The sequence below is a fragment of the Coturnix japonica genome, chromosome 37 (assembly GCF_054131305.1).
Source record: "Coturnix japonica strain WE chromosome 37, WE-NBRP24, whole genome shotgun sequence".
Taxonomy (NCBI): domain Eukaryota; kingdom Metazoa; phylum Chordata; class Aves; order Galliformes; family Phasianidae; genus Coturnix; species Coturnix japonica.
The window spans coordinates 1,492,839-1,513,768 of NC_140699.1; the positions used below are offsets into that span (position 1 = coordinate 1,492,839).

General features: G+C 40.7%; 1 protein-coding gene across 6 annotated transcripts in view; it reads left to right on the forward strand.

Moving 5' to 3' along the window:
* LOC146754857 (receptor-type tyrosine-protein phosphatase T-like) overlaps positions 1-20,930 on the forward strand; it is a 433,855-nt gene that overhangs the window by 348,355 nt on the left and 64,570 nt on the right. For 4 of the 6 annotated variants that reach the window (XM_085526619.1, XM_085526620.1, XM_085526621.1 and 1 more), the window contains one exon: positions 12,078-12,887. In XM_085526619.1, the coding sequence (XP_085382745.1) occupies positions 12,078-12,433 (356 nt within the window). In that variant the 3' untranslated portion in view covers positions 12,434-12,887. Of the gene's footprint in view, positions 1-12,077; positions 12,888-20,930 lie in introns of those variants that run through there. The other 2 variants (XM_085526618.1, XM_085526617.1) reach the window with 1 other exon arrangement.

Below are 20,930 nucleotides of genomic sequence, written 5' to 3' on the forward strand. Positions count from 1 at the left end.
GAGGAAAACATATTTTTTTCCAGTCATCATTTTCATCTAAGCTAGGCATAACACTTTTTCATACTGAATAGTATGTTGGTCATTTTGCATTTTAGTTGCTGATTCTTCACATTCACAGGATGACACATTGTTCAGGCTGCTGCTAATTACGTATTAGCTATTAAGGTAATTGGCAGCTCTCAATTTAGCTGTTGTGATTACAAAGTACTTGGTAACAGGATGATGGTGCAAAAAGGTTCCAGCCAGTCTTCCTGCTGGGAGTCAGTGCTGCTCCTGTTCTCCTGTCTGTGTGTACAGGTATGAGCCTGGTGTAGAGTTTCATCTGTGCAGTGCTTATCACCATAACACAGATAGTATGGCAGTGCAAACGTGTGCAGGTGTGTAGTCATGTATACATTTGTAATCCACTCCTCTCTGTCAGCAGTGGTCTCAAATCACACTTTGGAATAATGTAGTGTTTAATCAGATCTTGTTTCGGCCAGAAGGCATGTGTGAACTGCTCTTTCTTGATGATTCTTGACCTGTTTGATGGCCATGCTTAGGGAGTGTTGCTATTAGAAGCTGACAGATTGTATATCAAAGCTTGTGTACCACAGCACATCATCTTGAAAGGATGAGTCGCTGTGACCTGAATCCTTTGAAGTGTTTTTGAGATTGTAGTTTTTGGTTGTTGTGGGTTTTTGTTTGTTTTCAAAGCTGTCTTTGCATGTCTTAACAGATTTTCCCTTCTGTTTTTAGACTTCGCTGAATGTTTGTCTGTAGGGAACTAAACTATTTGGGAAGCACTCAGCTCATTACATCAGTACATTCAGGTAGATTCTGAACCTACTCAGGATTGCCCAGGTTCAATTTGCATGGGTAGATGGAGTAATAATGTACTTTAAGCAGAAAACTCTGGACAGAAAAGTGTCCTTCAGTGAACAAACTACTAATAATCTGATGAGTCTTATATGCAGATGGTTCTCAGACACCTGCAGATTCTGTTTAGGTAAGATTTGTAGCAAAGTGAATATTCCATCCATTAGTTCCTCCATAAATCATTTTAGTCTATCATTTTATATCATTGGAACACACACTTTTATAATGGAGATTTTATTTGGAGGAAGTTGATTTGAGGTCATGCAGGAAGTGTGTGAAACTTGATGCGACGTGAATGAGAAATAGCATCTTCTCAAGAAGGACAGGGTTCTGTTGCATAAGCTCAAGTACAAGATCTTGTCTGTGGAGGACACAAGTTGTCTTAATACTAATTTTGCATTGACTTCTAGATACAGTACACTACATCAAAACCTGCTTTAGCTCTTCTACAGTTACAGTCTGTATTCCAGGAGCCATGACCAAATAAGCTTCCAGGTTTGTCTGGTTATAGGAGATCTTGTTTCAAACTAACTCCCTCAGTGACAACAGGACAAGCAGTGAACATGTACTTACTGAAAGAGTTTATTAACTAATTACAGACATCCTTGGGAATACTGGGAGACTGCTTGACAAAAAGCCAAAGCACACCCAAACCAGTAAAATGGCAGCACCTTTTTTGGGATCTTGGATTTCTGCTGGTCTTCAAGTCTAAAGGAAATATCCTACCAGCCTTCGCTTAGTTGGACTATTAGATTTATTGATGTGGTCTGGCCTCTTGGTTAGGGAGCTGCACTCTGTGTTTGGGACATTTTCTCCATTGTGCTGCAGCTGAGGAAATTACCAGCTCTTACTTCTCATCCCCTGTAATTTCTCTGCGATTGGCTGCTCACTCAGTTAGTAGCTCTAAGAATAGTTGGGTAGAAATGTCATTCATTGTTCACCACTGTAGATTGCTGTCTTAGACCTTCAATCTCTTTTCTTTAATGGCTACAAAATAGATTCTTTCATACACAAAAGAGATTTTGAAATGCCTCTTTTATACTTTTTCAGGGGGAAGTTTATGATACAGGGTGAGACTTTTTAAATAAAATGGGGATTTATCAGGCCTGAAAATCCCGGTGTCAACAGGCGCAGTTTCCCAAGTGCAGTGCTCTATTAGAGCTGTACACCTATGATAGGTTTCAGTGTTCATGGGTCCCCATGCCACAAACCAAGCCCTTCTGCAAGAAATTCTTTGTTTTATTCACATGATTAACGTAAGTAGCAGATACATAGAAAACAAATTGAGTGCAGTTTGTATCATCTCTGAAATAACGGGGCTTTTAGGGCTGTACGGATATTGTCAGGCACTTTTTGGACTGTAACATTTCAGCAAGGAGAAGGTCTTGGTCTGAAGCCCCATTTAACTTACATTAAGATTACTTGGACTAGACAGTGAAAGTGGTTTTTTGAAGAATTCCTTATCTTGTTGGAGTGTATTTGGGGTTAATAGGACCGACTCTCAGGTATTCTGTTAGGTACATTCAGAAGTAGAAAGTTTGTTCTTCATGGAAATAAAAACAACAACACCACACATTGGAAATCATAAGTACTAATACAAATAACCAGTTTGGGGACTATTTCTTGGTGTAATAGGCAGATTTCTTTCTTTCTGGCTGGTATGAAGTATGTACAAGAGTCTGGCATATAAGCTAAGGGTGGAAAGAGATCCCTTTATGATCTGGATGTCAAAATGGAGCTTCATGGTGTGCTATTAGGACACACTTGGACTTTTTTACACTTTGCATGAGTATCTTTCACATACTTTTCAGAGGTGGCTGATGGTAAAGGGCAGTGGGATGTTTTAATTCCCCAATTTGCCTTAAACGAAATGAAAAAACCCTGCCTGAGGCTTTTCCTGCAAACCTAGCAGGTTGCTATGGATTAAACTACTTAATCAATCTGGACAAACTGTTCCATGCTGCTCATAGTAGTCAATACCACCAGTCACTTGCCATTTCAGCAGCTTAGAGACAGACAATCCTTCATTCTGCAGACAGAGATGTGCCAGAAAGCCAAAGTTGCTAAATAGCCTCTCTAGAAGAACCTATAAAATCTTGTTGTCTCCATCCTTTCCCATCATCATAAGCTAGTAGCATAGCAACTGATGAAGCTGCTTGAACTTGAGTTGACCTGAAATTACATGTTTCACGGTTTATGTGTTTACTACTACTACTGCCTTTCTACTTTTTTGTGCTTGTTGAATTTACATTTGCAGTCCCTGTGGGAGATTAGCAGCTTGTTCATGCAGAAAGCTGAAATAGATTTAATAACACATGATATATGAGCTTAAGTAGCGCCCAGAGTTAGAAGCATGAGATAGAGCTAAAGCTGGCCCTGACTACTGGCTGTTGAGAATTCCTTGTTTTTGAATGGGATGTGGATGCAGTTTTCAGTATCTTTGTACAGAGTAGTTGCAGCCATAAGAAAGGAGACTTCATCTGTCTTGGATATGAAAGTTACCTTGAACATTGTCTGAAATTGTCCATTTCTCTCCATTGACTATAGAGGGAACTTGAGATGATTAGTACAAGCTTGAATATATAGAAGCTACACATTAAATTTTAGAGTATTGCCATCAGTTCATGGATATGTAAGTTCTTAACACATAGGAGTGTGTTGTGTTGAGTCTCTCGTGAAAGATGTCCGTAACAAGAATGGTATTCCATAATAGTGTCATTCCATAAGCAACAAGGAGCATGATGCTGTTTCTCTTGTCATGATGTCATTGTGTAGCTATTCTGTGGTTGAGAAGATCACACAAACATTAAAAATGAGTTAAATGGCCATTACTCGCAACCCTGGGGAGCTTGATGCTCGCATAGATTAGCTGGAGACTGCCTGTGCACTCCTATCTGTGTAAAGAAAGGTTGCCTTCTAGCACTCTGAGAGCACAATACTTATGAGTGTGTCTTGCTACAGTAGTGGAGGTTTTTGATTCTTTTGATACAGTTGTGTCTCGTCAATACTGAGCCATTAGGGAGCCTTGGGAGAGTCTACAATCACCTTCTTTTTTCCCTCTTTTACACTACAAATGATGACTCAAAGAGAAGCATTCAGTTCTAATCTATGTGGGTTCTTGTAATAAGCTTTACAATTAGAGCAGTCTTCCATCTAATTCACTTAATTTACGCTGGGAAATGAGATACTGTTCAACTAATCCGATGCTATTTTCTTCTTTATTAGAGAATGAAAGCATCCTTGGAGGCTCTGGTGGGATTCAGATTAAGCTTCTGAGAGACAAACAGTATGAAAGGCTAATGAAATAGCATGCTATGGTAATTCCCAATCAGTATCCGTGCCCCACTCCTTTAACCTATAACAGAATTAGGAGAAGAGTTGGTAGGGGGTGATGGACTGTACCAACTCTTTCTGGTCTCAGGGTAAGTTCATAAATCTCTGTTTAATAGGATGACACTGATAAACTTTGTTAAGTAGGGTTTGTTCCACCTGTCTTATCTGGTGACTGCAGTGCTTTCAAAAAGGTTTCAAGAAGTTTTCTGAATTATCTTACCTCTTAACAAACTTCATTGCATTCCCCTCTTTAAACCCAGGCAGCTCTGTTGCTTAATTTAGAACAGACATATTCAAATCACTGAGGAGTATTTCCACTGCTTTTTAAGGGGGAAATGTATAGAGAGTGTGTTCCTCATTCTCATCAGGCTGCAAGTTCTTTAGAACAAAAGTACTACACCTACCCTGCTGTGAGATGTAAAGGATATAATTCCATACGTTTTGACTATTAGCTCTTTGGGAGTGTCAGAAGATGAGCATCTTGTCAAATATTGGTTATCTTGCTCCAATAGCTTCTTTTTTCTTTCTGTGATTACAGTTACTATCCCCAGAGATCTGCTCTGCTCTTGTTTTATTGCCATTGCGTTGAGTTTTTTGACCACTTTGTTTAGTTCTTTGACACCATTCTGGATCGCATATGTTTTCTCCCCTGCTTCTTCTACATATGGGCTTTGTTTTACTGCTTTTTATTCTCTGTATGATCTCCTGTACTTGTGCCTTTTCAGCTCTCACTTCTGTCCTTCTCAGCCAGATCGCTGTGATTGCCTTGCTGTCAACTTGCAATTCCATTTCTACACAAAACCTCCCACTTTCCACCTTTCCCACTGTAAATACCAACAACCTTTTGTTTCTTATGCTTTTGGAAACTAAAGCATTTCCTAGCTTAATCTGTCACATAGATCTGCACTGTATCTGCTCCTTCTGCTTCCCCATGACATTGATGCCAGTACTTTTGACCGAGTCTTCTACAACTTCAGTTTTTGGGAAGGAATTCCTGCCTCATGACGTGGTGGACATTGGCTAATATTTGTAGGTGACCTTTTTGTTGTAAGACAGGAGACAGTTGATCAAATCATGATGTTGTGTCCAGTCCCTTGCAGGCAGAGATATTAGCCGTGAAAGCAAAAGTGAGAAGCAGATGACATGCTATGACGTGTGGTCTGTATCATACCGTACTGAAGCTACTTACTGTGTGCTAGTAAATTCTGCATTGGAAGGAGTATCACATGGAAAGGACTGACATTAATTTGCTAATGCATTAAACAATATGGCAGCATCTAATTGCATCTCCCCAGTTACTACTCCAGTGTCCTGGATCTTTAGCTAAGTACCAGCCTGCCAAGTTCCCATTCTTTCTGTAAGTCTTTGATTGTTAAGCACATAAAAATCTTCTGATTGTTCCCAGGAATGGCTGCAGTGTTGATCTCAAGAGGGCCAACGAGACACCTGCACACCCGCTGGGCCTCTGCATGCAGTGCAGGAGTGCTTGTGAAGGATGAGAAGTGAAATGTTTGTAAGGGTGGTGATTGCAGGTTGGGACTGCTGTGTTGGGATACAAATGGGATAACGGGATACAAAACCAGCTTCTCGCAAGAAAGGCTTTTGCATCCTTAGGATGTATGAATCTTTGTTCTGTAGACTGTAGAAACCCGGCATTGTCTTCTCTCTCTTCCGTGGATTTTTGCTTTAATTAAATATTCAGAATTATTGATTTTAGAGCTGGTTCTGGGCACTTTTCTTTGAGAGTAGGCAGACTGGTGCAATTTACCCATGCAGGTGAATTAATGAATCACTTTATTAACGCCACTGGCACATTTCTTCCAACACAGTTGACATATGCCATTGCTGTCAGCCTATTGCATTACCGAGAGACTGATTTGAATGTCTCTCTTATAGACAAAAGAGCTATTAGTACCGTGTCTGTCAGTGCAGTGAAATGGTCTCATGCTAAATTTCGTCAAATCCTCATGCTGTTTCTTTGTGCAGTTAATGGAACTGGAAGTTCAGACAGTCACTGGAAAGCAAAATTCAATGGCTGCATTTATAACAGTAACGTGCTCTTAATAAGCAATATAAATACCATGATTCAGAGCTTAAAATGCTCATTACAGGGGTGTAAAAGTAGAAGGAGTCACACAGATGCTGTTCAGACATTTACATGACTGGCTCGAAGCTGTCATTACAAACAAGGTGTGCAACACAGCTGTGCTAAGGTGACAGATTTATCTTCAAGGACAGAGGTACGAAAAATCCCAACAGTGGCACTTCAATGTGTTGCCACTTCATTTCTTAAAACAGCTGGGTTTGCATTCTTAAATGTAAATTTAATTATGTACATTCTCAGTAGCCACTGTTTGTGGCTGTTGTGCCAAAAAACACACAATTATGTTCTGTTCTGCAGTTTTTGTTTTATTAGAAGAAAAAGGGTTCTAAGAAGCTTGACATTTGCCTTCTGGCCTCATCTTTACCCGTTTCACCTGCTCAGTGAGGATGCCGTGAGAAAATTGTGGTTACAGTTCCTATTAGTAGGGGAATAAGCAATATCAGGTTTGGAAACACAAATCCTGCTTGTCCAGCAAATAGCAGCTCCCCATCCCCAGCTCTTTAACCGCCAAAGAATGAAAAGCACTGTGTGTCTTTGAGCTTGTAGTTGGAGCCTGTGCTCTTGGCTGTGTGCATGTGGGTCTGGGCAGGCTGCAGCTGTCTTGCTGCTCTTTGGGATTTCTGGCTACAGACAGGACATGTACTACTGATGTTACAGGATATCAAGCACTGTGACAGGTATAGACTGGATGGCTCAGGGAGCCTTGTAACAATAGGGGTTCTTTTTTATCTTAAATCATCTCTTGGCCAACATGCAAATGCAGGGTTGATTTTTTTCTAATGCCTTTCTCTTATGAATTGTATCACAGTAGACAGTGAAAACAGTTCTGATGTTTCAGTATTCAATCGGCTATTGACATTTCTAAGCTGAGTTCTTGCATTTGGTGCATTTTTAAGTTCAGGTGGAGACTCTGGTCAGCTGGAGGTTTGTCCTGTGAAACTACTTGGGATGATACAGATACTGGGAGACTCTTTTAGGGAGCTTGGGAAGTCCTTACGTAGTACTATGTGCTGTAGAAAATCAACATGTAACTCTTCTGTTCTTATGCTTTGCTAGAAGTAGACTTGGAACTGGTTTTTGAGTGTGACAGACCTTTGGGCTGATCAGGTTGAGCTGATGTTGTGTTCCCATGTGTATGGCTGTCTATGGAAGCAGGGCAAGAAAAAGTATCCAGTATTAACTAACTCTCTGTAAAGCCATCAGCTACTTTCCCTTTTGTTTTACTCTCAGATCAGTCTCTTCTATCCCTGTTTAAAAAGCAGCAACATTCCATGGCTTCAGTTTTGCCAATTAATTTTCTTGAATCTTTTGTAATTGATGTAAGCTGTTCACATAATTCCCTTCTGTCATGAGATACTTGCATGAAGTCTCAAAACACCAAAAAGCAAAAAACAGCCATCTAATTGCAACAGCAACCCCAAAAAATAACATCAGCAGCGTGCCAATTTGGCATAGAACGTTTTTTACTTTATTATAGAAATCAGAAGCTCTGATTTAGAGCAAAACAACAAACAAAAAAACCCCTCAACATTCTCCTGTTTTCACGTCTCAATTTGAGACAGCTTCTTTGGCAGTTCCTTTCTGGTGCCTGGGAGAACAATGGAGGTTTTCTAAAGGTCTCTTGGTAGAGTTTGCCCTTTTCCTCTGGACAGATCAGGGATGTCATGGTGATGGAACTTCAGCCTTCTTTCACAAGGATTGATATAGCAAGATCTCAGCTGTGCTCCTTTCCAGCTTCGTGCTCAGGTCTTTTTCTTAGTGAGGGGATTATTGCTTTCCATCTGGGATTGCAGTGGTTTAGAATAGGCAATAAGCAAGGGCTTGTTCAGGAATCGCCTCTCTTTTTTCTTAAAGATGATACAAACTTTCAGACAGAATTAATGCAAGTGACATTCACTGCAACATTTAAATAGCTCATTGGTTGTCCTAGTGGGTATTACCTCTTCTATGATTATCTCCATACGGAATATAATCAACAGTTTCTGTTTGTATTTAGTAATGGATAATAAAATTAATGGCTTTAGCTCTGTTCCAGTTAGGCTGAGTGTGTTTCTTGCAACTGTATTTTCAAACATTTTTTGCCATGTCTGCTTCCTCCTATGCTTCTGCCAAAAGGGAGTTTTTCCCTCAGTTCTATTTGGCTTTTGAACAGGCTGCTTAGTTTTCAGCAATCTCATCTTGCTTTTTCACACAGGGGTTTTAGATGTGAGAGGTAAGTTGGGCTGAAGTTGGCAAAAAAGAGTTCAGAAAAAGCACTCTGTGAAATAATCTTAATGTACCTCTGGGTGCATTTCCGAGATGAAAGTCATTGCTGATTGGGGAGTATTTGTCACACTGCTGGGAGAACAACTACATGCCTTTTACTTGAATGATAGTCAATCTAGTACATTTTACAGTTGCTTACACATTGGTCATCTACTGATCTACTACTTAAAGGATTACCCAGCACCTCCTATGAAGATAACTGTAGTTTCTTTCACTGCAGCAATCAAAATCTGTAACATTTCATGTTTTCATTGGGAGCTCCATTAAAAGCTCCAGAACTGTTTAGACCTCTACCAAGGACTGATGGACCAGGTGCTTCCTGCCACGTTTCTAACAGACTTGTTGATTTTTTCCAACATAACATTTTCTTACATCATCTTTATGGGAGAGAAAAAAAGTAGCGTGTTGAAGGTGTCTCCAGCAAATAATTTGTCTTCTATAATACCGTTTTCCTTCGCGATTGATCTCAACGGACAGAGCTTAGCAGTCTTCTATTGACTTTCTCCATCTTTTGGTCCACTTTACAGTGTTTTACCACTGAACTATACAGATAACTGGAAAACTAAGTATAGAACATAAACTCTGTTCTCATTTCAAGCTTTTTCACCCATGCTGCATCCAGTGCTTTGTCACGGAGCACTCGGTTCATCCTCTTTTCTCTCCCTCATTTTGGAGCCTTTTGAGCTCAATTAAAGCAATTGCTTAGAATTGTCAGGTAGAGAAGTATTCCAGTAGAAGGGTAGAGATACCCAGAAGCGGTTGTCCAAGAGTAAAATGGGTGCTGTATGTGAAGTATTTCTCTTCTTATGGAGGGCAGAAGAGTACACCCTGAATTCCATCACTGACTGCATAATTGGAACTACTTTGTGTGCAGGGTAAAATCTATGCATGTTCAGTAACTATTTTGGGCTTGTACTATGTCTTTTCTTTTCTTGAACCCTCATTTTTGTGTCCATCCTGGGACTGGCATTCAGGCTAGATGCCGTCCCAGTTGCAGCAGCCCAGTTCCAGGTGTGCTCTTCCCTGCAGTGTCTGCAGGAAGAGGGATAAAGGCTGAAAGGGAGCAACATGGTGGACAAAGCTTGCTATATAAAATATGGGCTGGATGGATCAAATGATGCTTAAAATACTGCTGATTGCAATTACATGTGTACAGACCCAATCTGTTTCCCTGTTAATCGAGGTTGCAGAAAGGTTTTAATTACAAAAGGAAGCTGTTAGCATGAGGCTGGTCATCTGTAACTGACAAGTGGGTTTAGTTATAATGGCCAAAAAAAAGGTCCTGGTTTATGTTCTAGTTGTGCTAAATAGTGAATAACTAGTTAAGATCACTTGCAATAGTTTGGCAAAGAGTGATATTGAAAAGTAGCTTCCTGTCCAGTTGGTGCCAGTAGGAAAGAGCCCATTATGTGCAGTGAGGTGTTACTGAGTCTTGAAAAATTGCAATTACATCTGCTCATCTTTGCTCCTTCTGTTTGGAAAATGAGAACAACAGTTTCAACTCCTAATATTCCATTATTCTGCAACATCTCTTCCTCTAATGTTATTAGAGAGACAAAAATGAAGGGGTAGATGAAAATGGAAACCCTGTTTTGGCAGAGGTGGAGGGGAGGTGGTTTAGATCTGTCCTGAAGTAGGCAGGGAAGTAATGCTGGATGCCGTCTTAATTTAAATTGCTTTGGCAATATTAGTTTCTAAACTTGCTAGACAAGACTTTAATGTCTGGTTAGCAGGACAAACTGTTCTATTAATTAAACTCAGGCCCATAAATCTGTTCTAACTGGCAATCAAATCCCAGAGTAACCTGGATCATGCTGTTGTTGAAGCATCACCAGCCCAGGAGAATGATGCTTAATATTTCATTTGTCTTGTGCTCAGCTGTAATGTGACTTTGCAAGATGTCATTTTTTGCACTGGGAATAAAAATCAGTGAGTCCATCTTTTAATGCTCTTGCACCAAGAAAAAAGCAATAAACAATTTAAGATTTATAATGATGTGATTTTTAATGATAATGTATCAACATGCATTTCTTGAAAACTAATTATTTTATTTTTAGAGAAATAACTTTACTGCATAGCTGATTGTGATTAGATAGCCAGAGGAGGTGAATTAGGTAACGTTTTAGTTGGTACTTTTGTATTTACGCTGGTTTCTGTATATTTGTTTCTCTTCACTCAGCAGATGTTAACCTGCAAAACTTCTCCAGAGGGGAAAGTGCTCTGGTCCTCCATCCCGTGTTGCTCCATCTCCTTTCTTCCCCATTCCCGTGGTTCTGCCCTCTTGCTGTTTTCTGTGCTCAGTGAGGAATCAGCTGTGGGAGTTGCAGAGTAATTCCCATAGGGCTCTAAAATTAATGTCGTGATGTAACATTCATTAGTTTCTTTTTTTCTCAGAGAGAAATGTCCTTTTCGTTGCCTTGTTTTCACAAGAGAATAGGTTTTGTGTCCTCTGGGCTGAAGGCAAACTGCATTAGAGTGTGGCAGAGCAAAAGCTAAATGAAATTAATGAAATTGCTCATAATCTTGCACAGTTCAGCTCGGGTTTTCAAAACCACAAAGCATATGCTATTCATGTGGCTTCCAATACCCAGGTGTTATTTCCAACAGAGGGGGATGATCAGGCAGGCAGGGCTCAGGAGACCATCAGTGGCTTTTGTCACAGGGTGCTGCTGAGATATCAGTGCTTGTCTTTGCTTTTCTATCACAGAGGTTATATTCAGTGGCTGAGTTCCTCGTGATGCTTCTCAGACATCTGGGCACTCTTCCAAGTCTCACACAGACTTTATTTGGGTACTTCTGCTCATGAAATTAAGCAAGTTCACAGTCAATCCTTGGTGCCTTTGTTTTTTTTAGCTCTGAGCTATCAAAGCTCTCAGTCAGTTTTAGTGGTGCCTGGAGTGCAGGACCACTGAAAGATCCCCAGTGTTTGTAACTGCAGTACCTTCTCAGACAAATAGCCAGTGCTTTCACTGCAAATCTGTCCTATTTTTCATGTATGTTTGCCTCTATAAAACTTCAGAATGAACAAGTGATTTGAGATTTCTGCTCTTTGCTAGTTGTGTCATTTTAAGCACTACACAGGTGTGCTCAATCTGTGTTATTTAAGACTTCTTTTCCTCCTCCTATGTTCTATTGACTGCCAGTATGTGTATGCGTAAAGGAGGAAATAAGTACAAACCTTCTGTTCTTTTAAATGTATGACTGTTGTGCTTTATATTTTCAGCAGAAGTTGCTTTGTAAGCACTGTATTTTTTGAAGTGGTGTTTCTGCATTGGTAATGCTACCAGTTGCATTAATACAGCAGTGCAAGGGGCAATAACTTCAAAACAAATATAGTGCCTTTTTATTGTTTTATTTCTGTAAAGCAATAAATACTTTCATAAAAAGAATATTCCAAATGAAAGATTTGGTAAATAACAGGAAAAATTCAATAACTAACAATGGAATGGGGGCAGACTTGCTTTACAGGTACATAGTGGAAGGCCTCAGGCCTCTCATGATTTCTTTTTGTCTACAGAACCCCCAACTCCTATTGCTCCTCCTGAGCTGCTGGCTGTCGGAGCCACCTACCTGTGGATCAAACCCAACGCCAACTCCATCATCGGAGACGGGCCCATCATACTGAAAGAGGTGGAGTATCGGACGACCACTGGGAACTGGGCAGAAACCCACATTGTGGACTCTCCCAATTACAAACTGTGGCATCTGGATCCAGATGTGGAGTATGAGATCAGAGTGCTGCTGACTCGCCCTGGAGAAGGAGGCACGGGACCACCTGGACCACCACTCACAACAAGGACAAAATGTGCAGGTAGTGTTTCTGCTGCTTTCCAGTACTGCATGGATGTTTTGGTTTGCTTACTGATGCATTAACAGACAGGACTTTACCTGTCCTTCTTGTAGATGTGCTTCTTTGGAGATCTGAATGAACTTTATGGATTTTGATATGCTGTAGGTATATTTTGACTTTTTATCCATGGACAAGTGTTTGAGAGTGTTGTTTTTATTCATGCAGTGTGTTTGCTTGCAAGACTTTCTTCCACAGGGTATGTCTGCTTTCTGTTAAAACGGACAAGCAAACGAGAGCTTTTCAACTGATTCTCCAGTAGGCAAATAGATCTTAGGACTTGACTATTATCACATTTTCACCCTGCAAGTTTATAGCAAAATATGTGTTCTTCTTAAGTAGAAGCAGTTCAGTGTTGGCTATTCTGTGCAACAGGGATAAGCGGTAAGCATTGAATTGTTAGAATATATTTCTGTATTCTATTTGATTGTGCTGATTGTTCCTCTACCTTCTGACAAAGAAACCTATTTGAACACTGCACAGTGTCTTGCTTTTTGCTTTTCAAATTGGAACAGATCAGTTTTGATCCAAGGTTATGAAAAATCTTTCTAAAGCATTTTGGACTTATCAGTTAAAATTAAAGGATCACATTCTTCATGTTTCAGGTATATTCATCCCATTTTCATAAATGGATCACTAATGGAAATCAAGAATAGTGCTCCTCACTGTCTTTCACAGCATAAGTATCCCTAGCATCATCCTCTTCCTTTGCCAAAGAAGCCTGGCAGGTTGAGAGTGCAGGGCAGAGCTGGGGGCACATCCCTACTGCCTTTGCTTTTTGTGTGGCTTATACAGCAGTGAACATCTGGAGTCTCTTTGAGAAGTTTTGATTGGTAAAAAAAATAGAAAGGAAACTTTAGCATAAGGATTTGGCAGTTGGGTGTTTGCTATATTCAGCACTTATACATTGGCAGAAGACAGATGTTTGGAGGCTTTACTTCAGTGGTATGGATGTTCTGCTGGCCTCTTTGGGAAATGGCATGTGCTGTGCTTCCAGCTGTCCTCATTCACTAGTGTTGTGGTCACGTCGGTGTCAAATTTTCTAACCTTCAGCAGAAATAACCTGGCACAGTGCATCTCCATGTGGAATTATGACATGCTGAGGTTGGGTTTCTTGCAGCTTTGCAGGCCAACTTTCTGCGACAGCCAAACTTGCAAGCCTGTCTGGTAATACTTTCTAGGTAATACAGGATTAAAAAAAAAAGTGGTTAACTTTGTGCATTATGACGGCTTGTACAGGAACCCAAATTGCTCAATTTCTTGCTCTGATTATCAACTGATGTCATAAAGGATGATGTAGATAATCTATTAAAATTGGCTAAGTGGTGCTACTTGCTGTTTTCCGTCCTAGTTTGCTAATGAAAATCTTACTGGAGAAGGTCATTCTGTTAATATATGTTGCAATTTAGAGCTTGTTAAGGCTGATGATGGTGGCATTTATGTTTTGTTTAGGGCACTGGGTGGGGGAACTTGTAGCGATCTTTATGGACTCGAAGGAAGAGACCTCCCTACTGTCTGAAGATGTATGCCTTCTAGAAAGGGCTAACTGAAATGATAGACAAGAAAACATGTGGTATTTCCTGATTTTCATATGTGGTGGCAGGACTACAAAATAACCTATTTCTGGTATAATTATACAAAATTTTCATAGTAAAGGCTTTCAGAAATGTACTGAATGAAGAAAGCAGCGCTACCTCCTTGGTTTTCCTTACAGCACCCAATGAATGACATCAATTGAAAGAGAGTTGTTGTTTTCTAAATAGTTCAGTGATGAGCAGTTCCACTTTTTTTTCAGCCCATTATTTTCTTTTGTCATTGTGTTTTCTTAGCAGGGAGGGAAGTACCAAACTCCCACACATTTGTATGTCATCAGTAAGTGGTGAAATGGTCCTGTTTTATGTTGTTTGTAACGAGTCTTGCTTTAAATAAACAGAAATAATACAAAGTTTTTATTAAACTAGATAATATCTTATTTTTTATAACTTATATATAATATATATAATGTATATAATTTTTTATAATTTCTTTTTTTATCCCACTGGTGGAGCTTTTGCTTTCACACAGGATGGTATTGCAGGACTTCATTTATATTTGATATTTAGAAATGATACTGAGAAGTAAGTCCTACCTTGCTTTCTTCCAGGAAAAAGCCAGATGCAGGGAAAGGGCAAACCCTGCCCTTGCAAATAAATGATTATTTTTGTTTGTAGTTTGTTTCCATAGGCTGTGATAGGTCCTGACTTGGGACCTATGAGAAGGTTAAATGGTCTGGCAGTGCATTGGCAGTCACAGGGAAGAGACAAGAGAACAAGAGAAAGACTGTTGGAGGTTAAAACCAGACACAGGGTTGAGGAGCAGTTAGAGGAAAGGATGATATCAAATGTTAGGTTGTTTTCCCCCCAAAAATAATAGGGAAGGGATAATAGGGTCAAAATAATATGTCTGAACACAGCTCCCAGTAATGATCTGTTCAGCTCAGCACCATCTTCTGAGTGAACTGAGCAACCAAAGCATCTGTTCATGGTAAACACTGAGTTTTTACAGTTTCAAAAACATTTTGTATTTACCTTTAAGGTGATAACTCCCCTTAAATGGGAAACGTTACCTGTTGATGTTGGAAAATAACATTTGGGGTTACTTACTTATGTTTCTTGTCTGTTTTTATTGGTAAATGTTGTAAGGGACTTTCTATTCTTACTGCACTAGACAAGGCACAAGGCTCAGTGGCACATGTTCCGTTCGTGTTTGGTTTTTGCTATATTCCCCAAAAAAAAGGCTTGTATAGCACAATGAAATGAGTTGTTCTTCTCTTGATAGCTTCTGTTCCCAAGAGCCACAGAGCCCTGCAGGTGAGCTGCTGAGGATGGCACAATCTTACATCTGCGTTTTGATATGTGGATCCCACAAAGCCTGTGGGACTTGTACCTGTTTGAGCGACTCTGTCCGTGAGCTGCAGCGTTTTGTTGATGATTGAAACTCTGCTTTCATTCCACCTCAATAGCCTTTGGCATGGCAGCTGGAGAGATAAGAATAGACTTAGGAAATATGATATTCCTTTTTCTTGATCCCCAGTTGGTGCTTGGAAACAGTCTGATGGTGTTATTGAAAAATAGGGACTTCATCTTAATGGCTTATGTCCTTTTACGAGAGATGATGACTTTCTCTGTCTAATTGATTCAATAGATAACGCACGTTTCTTGGTTTCTCCTTTTTCCCTCCTCACTTCCTAATTTTTGGGGAGCAGAAGAACAGCATCTATCCTTTAAATAACAGCAAGAAAGGGCGTAGTGTTTCCTGATGACATGCATTTTGTGGCTGTCGACGTGCTGGAGTGGAGCAATTTCCTCATCTGTCAGGTTTTAATTTCTTGTAGCCCGTAATAGGTACATTCAGACCTCCTGGACAGTGCAGACATGGTGTCAGTTTGAAGAGCTGAGTTCCATAGGAAGAAGTTGTTTCTGTTTTGTCTTTGTGCTGCTGGTGCCAGGGGTGTCCCAGGCAAAAGGTGTCTCTTGGAGGAGCTGCCAATACCAGGTTAGAGATGCACCAGCTGTGGAAGTGTGGTCAAAGCAAAGTGACACCTTTCAGAGAACAGAGGATTGATTGTATGTAACTAGGAGTTATGGACACTAGAAAGGAACTGAGGAAAATGCCATCAACCAACTGTGTTGTCTGAGCTGTAACAAGGTGATGACTTACAAGGAACAGAAAGAATCTGGGAGCAGGAAGGGGTGTAATTAAATGGTGAAATGAGAAGCAGGATGCTTCACAGTACAGGACTCTTGAAGAGCCAGATTGGAGTATGACAGGTTATGTGGATAGGCTTGAGAAGCCCAGCCAAAGTTCAGGCAGTACATTCAGTGCATTGGGAAATGATAGTGTGCAGAGGAGAAGCTGGGATTTACTGTGGGAGTTCATCAGCATGGCACAGATCTAAGGCTTGCTTCTAGCAGCTCCCGAGCCTAGCAAAGCGTGTCTCCTTTTGCCCTGAATCAGGACACATGTGGTGAGGAAATTTCTTTATCCTGATCCTGCAGGAGATCAGCTTTTGTCCCAAGGCGTGTGGATTGACTACCCTTATCTTAGTCTGCATAAATACTTTCATGAATGTAGAAGCAGTCATGATAGGGTTTTGGTCTGGAGGTTTTTTTCCAGTGGGATTTTGCTCATGATGGATTTAAATTCTAGGGATTTATTTCATTTTATCTGCAAAGGCAGTTTGTTATCCTGAAGTGGTTATTTTTATTTATTAGTCTGAAGTCTATTTATTCATTTCCACATCCCCCTGTTTCTGCTTGGTGCCGTTGGTGTTAAATCTAATGACTTTCTACAGTGGTGTTTGAATATAGCACTACAGAATGAATATAGCACCATATTCTGAGTGGGCTGGCTGGCCAGCCTTTCAGAAAGGCATGAGGCTTTCATGGTAAGAGGAGGAGATCTTGCTGGGGATGGGACAGCATCTCTTTCCCAAAGGAACAGAACCTACCTGGCACCTGTTTCCATGCCAGCTGTGTTGGGATACTCTTGATATTCCTTGTCTCTCAAGTCCCATCTGGGTTTCACCCTGAACTGACAGATCTGAAGAGGCGGAAATGCAGAGGGGGGAGATAATGGCTCGATTCTCCTTTTTAAGCTCACTTAAAGAAGGGAGAGCAACAAAACAAGCGGATATTTGGCGCGCTGATGGCTTCTTTCCGCTTTGCTTTCGCAGCTTCATTTTAGCATCCTCGATTTGAGGGTCTCTTCACCACACGATCCTAAAAGTGCCATTGCACAAAATGGTATTCAGGGGTTTGTATGCAACCAGAACTGCTGTACCAACATCACCATTTTACACCAGTTGAAAGTCGGGCCCATGATTTGCACAAAAAAAAAAGGGCCGGGAGTGGGGTTGTGGTTTTTTTTCCTGATTGTCACTCAGTCCCCTGCTAAAAGCAATTTATGGAAATTGCATGGTGTCTTTTAGTCTTCAGTTAAGTGCCATCTCTCGTAAAATTTCATCCCTTATTACCATATTATTACTGCTTCTCTGCCTTTTTGAGGGTGCGATGAGATGATCATTTCCAGATGTTGCTTTATACGAGAGTGAAAAGCCCAGTTAGTGGGAGGAAACTGGAACGGAGAACACTGTGTGTGTTCCTGCCGTGCCTGTGGGAAGCACTGAGCTTCCACTGGGGAGTGACCCAAGAGAGGAGGCTGTTTTTCCTCTCTATACAGTTCACATTGTGAAATGACAGACCCCACACTTGCAAAGCATTCATGAAGCTCTGTGTTTGTGTAGTCATGAACCTACCTTTGTCCTGGGACTAACGCTGCTTCCTGCTTACGCTTCTCTTTCTGCTTTTCTAAAGGCAGCTGAAAAATAAATGCCTTTTCATTTTGATGTACGCGAGTCTGCATGAAAAAGCACCCAAATAATAACAGATGCTTAGGGTTTGTATACCAAAAGTGCCCAATTTTAAACATTTCATAGAATAAAAGGCACTTTAATTGGCTTTTTTAGAAGCTCCAGCATGTAACACAAAAGCAAGGTAGGGGCTGAACTGAATAGAACACTGCATCTTTAGCCTCGCTTTACTCTTTTAACCCTGAAATATTTGTGAAACATTTAGAAAGTGTTTTGTTCCATACATTGTCAATTGTTTTACATTGCCGTGAATATTTTACCCTTTTACTTTTTCCCCACTGGATGTTGAAATATTAAGGTGAGTGTGGCTTCCTGCCCAGTGCTCTCCAGCTTACCCCTATCAGCTGGGATGGTGCACAGCTTATGAGAGAAGCGGGGAAAAAAGAAGTAGAAAACCCAAACTGAACATAGAAATACAACTGATCCCTACTGAGGAGAGCCAGCAGGTGGAGTATGAGAGTACAGAGCCTTTTATGTGCTGGTGTGTGAGTTCACCTTCATAAATACTTTTCATTTTCATTTGGATCTCACCCTGGTTGAGCTTGAAAGTTCGTTGTGGGTTTGTCTGTTTGCATGAGTTTTTAGCCCCTCTTTTGTTCGTGGATGCTTCTATGATCCATTACTTTATGGCATCTGAATATGACAAAGCCAGGAATGAGCTAGACTTGTCCTCCCTCCTCAGAGGGTGCCAGAATCCCTCTGTATCTCAGTTTGCATTTTGCAGGTGGAGAAGCAAAGACCCCGAGCTCCACAGTCTTTGGATTGTGGTGCAGTTTGTTTGCCATGGGACTGATAGGAGACGGAAGCTTTGCTGCCATCTTAATTCTTTGTTATTCCACTGAGCTCAAAGTAAGTGAAAGGAAATGCTTTCACCTCCTTTAAACTTAATCTATAAGCTTTTAGCTTATAAAAGCTTTTTATTGTGATTTAATAAAAGCTGTACTTCTAAAGCATGTTTAGTAGTAGACTGTTTTTTGACTCTAGACATTTTCATGTAGGCCATAGCTGTGACCATATCAAAGTATTCAGATGTTGCTGGAGAGGCGTACAGGCCTGAGCATCATAATCAGCCTGACAGTTGTTATTACAATGTACTTCATTCAACATCCACAAATCCTCCCCTTAGCTGCCAATAATCCTTCAAGTATTAAACTAAAATCTTGGTGCAGAAACCATTGGAAAGGGATTTACGTGGAGAACCACAAGTGCCAAAATAACAAACTCTGAAACCTTAACATAACAGATTTCTCCCTGTGGCACTTGGAAAATTTTTCCAGCATTTACTAGAAAATGAAGAATAATGCAGGAGGGAAGGAGTCCTTGAATATATCCAGATCTCCAGAAGCTGATTTGTGAGTAAAGGAAGGGTGAAGAAACATATTTGGTGAGCTTGAAAGATTATTTATCAAGGAAGGCTATTTATCGAGGAAGTCCATCACTTTGGAGATGAAGTCTTAGAGTGATCTATTTGTCCAACGTGGAATTTTTAAGGTACGTTTGGTTTAGCAATGCTTGTAATAGGTAAGTTGTTAGTACTGAGTTATTTTTAACAGAGAAGGGAGTGAGGCAAAGAAACAGGACATCAGCTACAAGGCAATGAACGCTGCACCAAAGGCAATCTCAGGTACCAAATACTGTATGTGCTGTGATCATTGTGAGCGTGGATACTCAGTCCTCCACAGGTTATTGTCTTCCTTCTAAATCACCCTAATTTCAATGAAGAGAACATGAAACACAGACATGAAAGCTGAATTTTGACCTGGCCTAAAACCCACAGAGTTAAACTCAGCCCTCTGTGCGCTGCCTGTGCTCCTGCTTGTTCCAAAGTGGTTTTCAGTCACTGCTGGTTTCAGTTTGTGCTGTGCATGTGTACTGCAAATACCTGCCTTCTTCCTACCTCCTCTCAAAGGTTTGTGCAATATATAGCTTTCCCTTGATCCAGCTGGCACAGCAGAGCAAATATTTACTTCTTTTCCCACAGAAGCAAATAACCTCAGTGTAAAAGAGCTGGAATTGCATTCTGTGCAAACAGGTGAGCAAGCAGTACAGCATGTTACAGCCTATCAGGAGCTGAATCTCCCAAAGCTCCTGCACTGCTACAGCACAGCAGGGGTGCAACCTCAGGCTGCAGGCAGTTCCTTGTATTGCAGGGCTGCACCTGGGGGCTGGGGGCATCAGCAGCATCACCCTGTTGTTGCTGCCTTTTCTTTGGGACACTGGGGGTCCCTTGGGAGTAGAACAAGGAGGTTTTAAAAGCAAGCACTTGTTGAAAGAGGGGAAGGCACTGCATTGTTTAGGTTGGATATCAGGAAAAACTTCTTTACAGAAAGAGCTGTTAAACACTGCAATAGGCTCCCCACGGAGGTGGTTGAGTCACCATCCCTGGATGTGTTTAAAAACCATTTGGATGTGGTACTCGGGGACATGATTTAGTGGAGGGTTGTTAAGATTTGGGATAGTACGGTTAGGTTATGGTTGGACTTGATAATCTTTAAGGTCTTTTCAACCTGAGCAATTCTACCATTCAATGATTGCTTAGATGTGTTAAGCAAAGGGTACGTTTCCAAAAGTGCAATGGAAGAACCTAAAATGAAAGCAGTGGGGGGATATTCTCACTGTACTGAAAAACACTCTAAAAATTGGTTTCAAATCACAGGCTGTTTTCTGGGGATGTGTGTGTTCTGAGCTGAATCACTTCAGTGCTGAGTTTCTTTGTGCAGGAAAAGGGTTGTTGTGGTTTTTTTTGATGTTGTTTTTCCTTCTGATTGGAGCCGTTTGCTACAAAATATTTACGTTCACCTGAAATTTTCTCAATCATTTCACTCAGAGACAGTAATTAAAAATGAAGAATGTTCTCCTCGCGTTCATCCTTAAGCCATGTGATCCTCCAGTAACCCTGAGATCCTTGGATCTTGTTTTCCTATGCATGTGGCAAGAGAAAGTTAAAGTAATAGGAGTTATAAAAACACAGAACATACCTGAGTCTTAACTGTAGATGACACGGATGACAGTGGAATGAACAAATGTAAAGTCAGTCTGCATATGTGCAGTGAAACTTAGTTTGTCTAGCAAAATATCTCGGTGGTGTTTGACTTGCAGTTTGTGTGGCCACC